Genomic DNA, 7,708 nt, shown 5'->3' on the forward strand with positions numbered 1-7,708 from the left:
ACTCTCCTCTTTCATGTCCCCAGCTCCCCATTATCTCCCCCTTCATGTCCCCAGCTCCCCATTATCTCCCCCTTCATGTCCCCAGCTTTCCGCTCCCGGACCCCATGTCACCTTCCTTCATACTTCCAGCTCCCTGTCTCCCCCTTCGTGTCCGCAGCAGCTCTATTCGGCACTGGGCAGCAGTTCTGTGTGATGAGGGGGCGGGGATTACACCGCTCCCACTCATTGGCTGCTGCCCAGCTGGATGACATGCTTCACACGGCGCCCGGAACAAGGTGAGGGGAGCAGCGTGAAGCATGTAGGGCCCAGCACAGGAGGAAGAGGTCCCGGGACTGACATTAGCGGTTACCGGGATAATAAATATCCTGGTAATCAGCGGTCACCAGGGGCCCCTTCCTCCTGTCCTGGCCCCCCTCCAAGTGGCGGAACTCCAGGGCCCAGTCGCGGTCGCGACCTCTGCGACACTGGTAGTTCCGCCACTGGCATGCGACGACCCAATAAACATGAGTTCGCAACCCACTTTTGGGTCACGACCCACCAGTTGAGAACCAAGGCTTTAGAGGTTAGACTTTATGAGTCACCATATCTATTTTTTCCCATTTCTCAACAGAAAGCCTACAAGACCCTGTCTGAGCAGTCCCGGGCAGCTGGTTACGACCTGAGACTGGACGCCATTCCCTTCCAAACCGCCAAAGCCTCCAGAGAGATCGCCAGCGATGTAAGTGAACATTTGGAAATTAACTGGGTTTGAGCCCAAATTGCGAGATCAGTAGAGGTGGGGGTGGGGGGTGGGGAATCCCACTGAAAAGGAGGTAGATTTTTAGCCCAGCTGTGTCCTGTTTTATCGTTTTGAGTAGAAGGAAGTATGGGTAAAAACACTTGTCACTTTGTGACTTGTGTGGGTGACAACCATTCCACTAATTTCATGCCTTGGTGTCACCGAGACTGGAAATCAGAGGTGATCTCTGTAATGGGAACCACAATAGACTCCCAATGGATATTCTAACCCAATGCTGATAGAAATATACATTTATTGCTGTCTGGTTCCTTGTCTCCTCAACTCCTGTTCTGTGGGACACCCATCAAAGACAACACAACTTGACAAAAACGTGACTTCTTCCCCTTCTATCCAAAGCTAAAATATAAACATTCAGCAGCCTGTTAGACCAGCAACTTTGTACATTGTTTGAAACATAATGCTAGCGTTCTCCACAATTTAGTGTTCTACACATGTGTTCTCTGCAGTTCCGTTACAAAGAAGCTTTCGTCAAGGATAGAGGACATCAAATCGGTTACCGCAGCATCAGCGACGACCCCAAGACGCAGCACGTGATGAAGGTCAGCAAACTTCAGAGCGACCGCGTGTACAAGAAGGACTCAGAGGAGACCAGGTCACAGGTCCACACACACCTGGACCAACCGGGATTCATCCAGGCCAAAAAGAGCCAGCAGCAAGCCAGCGAGGTCAACTACCGCCAGCACCTCCACCAGTACACGTGCGACCCGCAGCAGCTCACGCTGAAACACGCCAAGCAAGCGCACAGTCTGCAGAGTGACGTACGTACCGCGAACTGCCCACAGCCACGTATTGTGATAGGGTCTAATAACAGGGAAATGTCAAGATGGTCCTCTGTGTCTTTTTTGGTTTCTGAATCAAGGTGGTAGATATTTAGAGAAGAGCATTCAAGGCTTTGTAAGGGCTTTGGACTTGTGTCAATGGCATCAGTTTGAGGCTCATTTAGAATCCTTTGACAGGCACATTTGACCTGAAGTTGACCTCCTTATGACCTTCTTCAAGCTAGACTTGCATGGGAATGAAAAAGCAGCTTGAAGAACACAACAGTTCATCAACACAGACTTGATTTGTGTTGGTGGCCCTCAGTTTGAGATCTTCTGAGATCATTTTGGAATTCTTTGACAGGTGCATGTGACCTGAAGTTGACTTCCTTATGACCTCCAGTTGACCTTCTTCACTTAGACTAGTATGGGAATGCAAAACCAGCTTGAAGCACACAAAAGCCCATCAAAACAGACTTGATTTGTGTTGGTGGCATCAGTTTGAGATCTTCTGAGATTAATTAGCATTCTTTGACAGGTGCATGCAACCTGAAGTTGACTTCCTTATGACCTCCAGTTGACCTCCTTCACTTAGACTTGTATGGGCATTCCCATAGACTAGTATGGGAATGCAAAACCAGCTTGAAGCACACAAAAGCCCATCAAAACAGACTTGATTTGTGTTGGTGGCATCAGTTTGAGATCTTCTGAGATCATTTTGGAATTCTTTGACAGGTGCATGTGACCTGAAGTTGACTTCCTTATGACCTCCAGTTGACCTTCTTCATTTAGACTAGTATGGGTATGAAAAAACAGATTGAAGCACACAAAAGGCCATCAACATAGACTTAATTTGTGTTAGTGACCTTCAGTTTGAGATCTTCTGAGATCATTTAGAATTCTTTGACAGGTGAATGCTACCTAAAGTTGACTTCCTTACGACCTCCAGTTGATCTTCTTCAAGCTAGACTTGCATGGGAATGCAAAACCAGCTGGAAGCACACAAAAGCCCATCAACACAGACCATTAAACAGGTCCTAAATCTGTTCTCATACCTCATTGACAGTTCAAGCTCCACCAATCTCCTCACAGGCGCACAAGGAATTATAGCTGAGACTGTTTTGGCATATATGGGTATAGGCGGCCTGTCAAAAATTTTGTGAGGTGCAAAATAATCCAGAATTGGGACATTTGCAGCTTTTTGTTTAGGACATCTCAGAGCTGTAGATGGCACTCTCTGATTACATGAGGCTCAATCCACTTTAACCCAAGAATAAGGAAACTTTAATTTCAGCCATGTGACTGTTACATAGTTACATAGTATTTGGGGTTGAAAAAAGACATTAGTCCATCAAGTCCAACCCATATAGGTCCACGCATCATCTCATTCTTAGGGATACTGGTATCCCTGGATATTACGGTCCGTCAAGAAATCGTCCAAATGTTTTTTGAACAACTCTACACTCTTGGCTGAAATCAGTGCAGGTGGCAGTGAGTTCCAGACCTTAACCGCTCTTACTGTAAAGAACGCCCTTCGCCCATTGCGCTGGAATTTTTTCTCCACCAACTTTAGGTGGTGGCCTCTAGTCTTTGTAATTTGTGGTAGTTTGTTGCCAATGTTGCTGTCACCATTGAACATCTTGTACATGAAAATCATATCCCCCCTTAATCTCCTCACTTCCAGCGTGAACATACCTTCAGAAGCCTTGTCTCATAGCTCTGGTCCTCCATCCCCTCCCCCTCCTCCTTGTCTCATAGCTTTGGTCCTCCATTCCCCTAACTAGTTTGGTTGCCCTCCGCTGGACTCTCTCCAGTTCAAGGACATCCCTTCTCAGTACCGGTGACCAAAACTGGACCGCGTACTCCAGATGTGGCCGACTGTCCTTTTTGAATCTCATTGGATTAGTTAAAAAGAACGGTCACAATTTTTGGAAATAGAGATCCTTATCCTCGTGTGAATTGAGCCTAAGGGAGGGATGCTGCTTATTCATAAATGATGTATATTCTGGTTTTCTCTGCAGGTAAAATACAAGTCTGACCTGAACTGGATGAAGGGTGTGGGCTGGACCCCTCCCGGGTATTACAAGGTGGAACTTGCCCGCCGTGCGGCAGAAGTAGCACATGCTCAAGAAGAAGATGCTCATTTCCCTTCAGAGGTGACGTACCAGATGCAGATTTTTAGATAGCCCGGCTAAACACATGTTGCAATGCAAAAACCAAACTGAATGGGACATGTGACTTTTCTGGCCAATCAGATGTGTTTTTCGGTTTAATGGGTCTGAACACAAATTTTCGTTACGGCAAAATGGGAGCCATCGGATTGGCCGGAAAAGTCACATGCTGTAAAGAAGATTTGTGTTCAGTATATACGTATAATACTACAGCTGAGGATCCCAGACCCAAATGGTATTTGAGATTCGAATTTCCGAATGCAATTCAGAAATTCGGATCCCGAATGCTAGGGATGCACCGATACCACTTTTTTAAGACCGAGTACGAGTACCGATACTTTTGATCAAGTACTCGCAGATATCGATTACGAGTACGAGTACCGATACTTTTTCTTAAAGGGACAGGTCACATTTTTTCTAAAGCAATACAAACTAATGCTTTAAGGTCACTTTCTTAATATTATGATTCATGAGATGACGAGGGAGCATGACGCCGGCTTCCCGGCCAATCAGAATGCCGGGCGCTGCGTCATTACACGGCGCCCGGCTTCCGGATTTGCTAGCTTCCTGACCAATAGGGCAGCCGGGTAGTGCGTCATTGCACGCTACACGGCTTCCTGATTGGCCGGGAAGTCGGCTCCATGCTCTCACAAGTGACGAGAGAGCATGGAGCTGTTTCCTGGCCAATCAGGAAACCAGGCAGCGTGTAATTATGCGCTGCCCGGCTTCCTGATACAGGAAGTACTTGTGCTAGGTATCGGAGCATTTGGGCGAGTACTCACCCAAATACTCGGTATCGGCACCGATACTAGTATCGGTGCATCCCTACCGGATGCCATTCGGGTCTGGGAGATTCAGCTTTAGTATTAATATCTGTATAGGGTTTTCTGTTTTACTCGCAACGAATATTGGTAAATTCATCCAAAACTAATGACATTTGGATTTCGTCCGAAACCCGAACAGAATTGAATTTCGCATCCGATTCCCGAATTCCAAAATAATGAAATGTCCGAACTGAAACAAATTTTTCCACAACTTACATGTCTAGTTGTCACCAAAACAGGAAAAGAGTGGAAATCTTGTTTCCGGTGACAACTAGGAGCAGATTCCCTTCACTTTGGAGAGATTTCCTCTCATTTCCTGTTGTGTCTCCAGGACAGGCTCTGTGTTATTCTGCCCAACGCTTTTATTAATAAACCCAAACTGAGTCAGTTTTAAAGTTCACCAAAAATGTTAAGCCCTTATTAAGCGGGAGTGTTGGCACCCTCAAAACGTATTGGCCGTTTTATGTTTCCTACTTATGAGCAAACACTAATATTAAAATATTTTGGAGACGTAGATCTTTGGTGCGGCACCCTCATAGGACTTTTTACGCATGGATCCTAAACGTTGGGTTCTTCAGATATGGGGTACCCTGTTTTTGTTGAGAATGGCCTCACCAGAACCAATGTGCCCCATATGAATTCCACTGGCTTTCTTCAACCATGACCATCAGCCTGACCACAGCTGGACAACCCTTGGGGCCTCCGTGGGGCCAGCGTCTTCATATAGCTCGTGAATCAGCCATAGACATGAATGGACCATCTAACCTCTCGGTTGACTTTGATGGTCAGGCAGCTCATTGATGTCTATGGCTTTGCCATGATAGGAGGCCAACTCCATGGAGGTCTTGAAGGCTGACTGGGTGGGGGAAGGGACTGTTGGCTCTTGTACTTGACATTGCTGTGTAGAATGTGTTTCTGCTATATCAGTTAGAGCAGGGTTCAAAATTTCCACTTGCACCCCTCGCAATTGGCGCAGGACCAGGGGGGATGGAACTTCCGCCGCTTCTGCAGCGGCGATCGCTCCTTTCATCCTTATCTGGCCAGAGTGAAGGGAAGGCAGCAGAGCTGATTGGTCTCCTCTTTGGCTGCTCTGTAGCTGCAGCGGCCGAGGAGGAGAAGAATCAGTTCGGCTGTCTTGCCTTCACTCCGCCCACCTGCAGCTTCCTCCGCCCACCTCAGCTGCCATAGGCTGGGAGGAAGACTGCAGCTGCTATTGGCCGGCTGGAAGTTTTTGCAGCGCGGGGATCTGAAGGATAAATCAGATCAGCTACGTGCACTGTAAGTCCCTGTTCTTTCTTCCTTACACCGTTGACCTCTGTACTGTGCATTACATTACTGACCTCTGTACTGTGTGTCATACCGCTGACCTCTACTGTGCGTTACAATACTGACCTCTGTACTTGCGTCATACTGCTGACCGGTGTACTGTGTGTTACATTACTGACCTCTGTACTGTGTGTTACATCACTGACCTCTGTACTGTGCGTCATACTGCTGACCTCTGTACTGTGCATTACATTACTGACCTCTGTACTGTGAGTTACATCACTGACCTCTGTACTGTGCGTCATACTGCTGACCTGTGTACTATGCGTTACATTACTGATCTGTGTACTGTGCGTCATACTACTGACTTCTGTACTGTGCGTTACATCATTGACCTCTGTACTGTGTGTTACATTACTGACCTCTGTACTGTGCATTACATTACTGACCTCTGTACTGTGCGTTATACTACTGACCTCTGTACTGTGCATTACATTACTGACCTCTGTATTGTGTGTTACAATACTGACCTCTGTACTGTGCGTCATACTGCTGATCTGTGTACTGTGCGTCATACTACTGACCTCTGTGCATCATACTACTGACCTCTGTACTGTGCGTTACATTACTGACCTCTGTACTCCTGCTGTTACTGATCTCTGTTCTTTGCTTCACACCGATGAATTGGCGGGGTTCAGGCCGGGGCAGGGCAGGGGGTAGCTGGGGCAACTGGTGACGAGTAACTCTTAAGGCGGGGCTAGTAGCTCAGGACTTGAAATTTTGAGCCCTGAGGTAGAGGAACACAATCATCAGACTTGTACCTAATATAACATTTCCCTCATTGTCTGCAGGATGAACGGGACTTGCAGTCTCCGCAGCAGAGTGGCGTAAACCCCGACGCATCGGAAATCTTGCACGTGAAGCGGCGGAAAGCTGCGCCGATGAGGAAATAAGCGGATTACAGTCACCGTTTGCAATGTACATCATGTGGACACTTTTGCATCACACGATTAGCTCTGCTTACAACCTTCTGCACTACGGAATTGTTTGTTACATTTATATTGCTACACACGTTACAACCCGATCCTAGAACCTCTGTAACATTTTACTTTCTATGTAGCGCCGGGGCCTACCTGACCAGAATAAAACATGGAATGGATTGCTTAGACATCCCTTGTACCCCATAGGTGGGCAGCCCGAAAGAGATTGTACAATTGGATCATAGTGTGTGTGTCCAGTTTGAATGTTCTGGTCAAAAAAATGGTATTATGTTTTGCTGTAGCAGGAGAACTTTGTAGGGTGGGGAGGAAGCACTTTCTTCACTGACCGGTACCCACACCCACAATGCACCAGCTGCCACCGTCATGTGAAGGGTTTAGTCCAAAACCCCCTACCTGATCCGTATGAGGCCTCTCCAGAAATCGCTCAGCATCTTTCATAGAACTTAAATAAAAAATGTATATTTGATGACCCCCCCTTGTTACATTGTTTTATTACCTGCTGATCCTGCCAGTAGACCTGTTATTTTTCCACTTCCTGTAAAAGGGTGACAACGCTGTGACCAGTCTCCTGCTACAAACCCACCTGGACCTGAAGTGTATTAAGCGTGTAAGCTTATTTTTCTTAAAGGCAATTTTGCCGATCTGCAATTTCAGGTGGTTCACCTCCAGTGGCGTAACAATCGCCATAGCGACCCAGGCGGCCGCTATGGGGCCCGGCCAGGACATCCCCTGATGCCGTGCGGGCTGCCTGGGTTCGCTATGGCAACTTGTGCTGCTGGCTGCCACTGGCGGCTGTGCGGAGGAACGCTCCGCTGTTCAGATCACTGACAGCGGCGCGTTCCTCTCCACAGCCGCTGCAGAGTCAGTGACAGCCAACAGCGGCGGTGGA

The 7,708-nt window shown here is 47.5% G+C and overlaps 1 protein-coding gene across 1 annotated transcript in view; it reads left to right on the plus strand.

Annotated features, from left to right (window-relative positions):
- NRAP (nebulin related anchoring protein) overlaps window positions 1-6,771 on the plus strand; it is a 90,122-nt gene extending 83,351 nt beyond the window's left edge. The window contains 4 exon segments of the mRNA XM_018564476.1: window positions 611-718; window positions 1,246-1,557; window positions 3,579-3,713; window positions 6,670-6,771. Of these exon segments, the coding sequence (XP_018419978.1) occupies window positions 611-718; window positions 1,246-1,557; window positions 3,579-3,713; window positions 6,670-6,771 (657 nt within the window).
- Window positions 6,772-7,708: the final 937 nt, after the last annotated feature.

This window comes from Nanorana parkeri, unplaced genomic scaffold, assembly GCF_000935625.1.
Source record: "Nanorana parkeri isolate BGI_ZX_2015 unplaced genomic scaffold, ASM93562v1 scaffold754, whole genome shotgun sequence".
Taxonomy (NCBI): Eukaryota; Metazoa; Chordata; class Amphibia; order Anura; family Dicroglossidae; genus Nanorana; species Nanorana parkeri.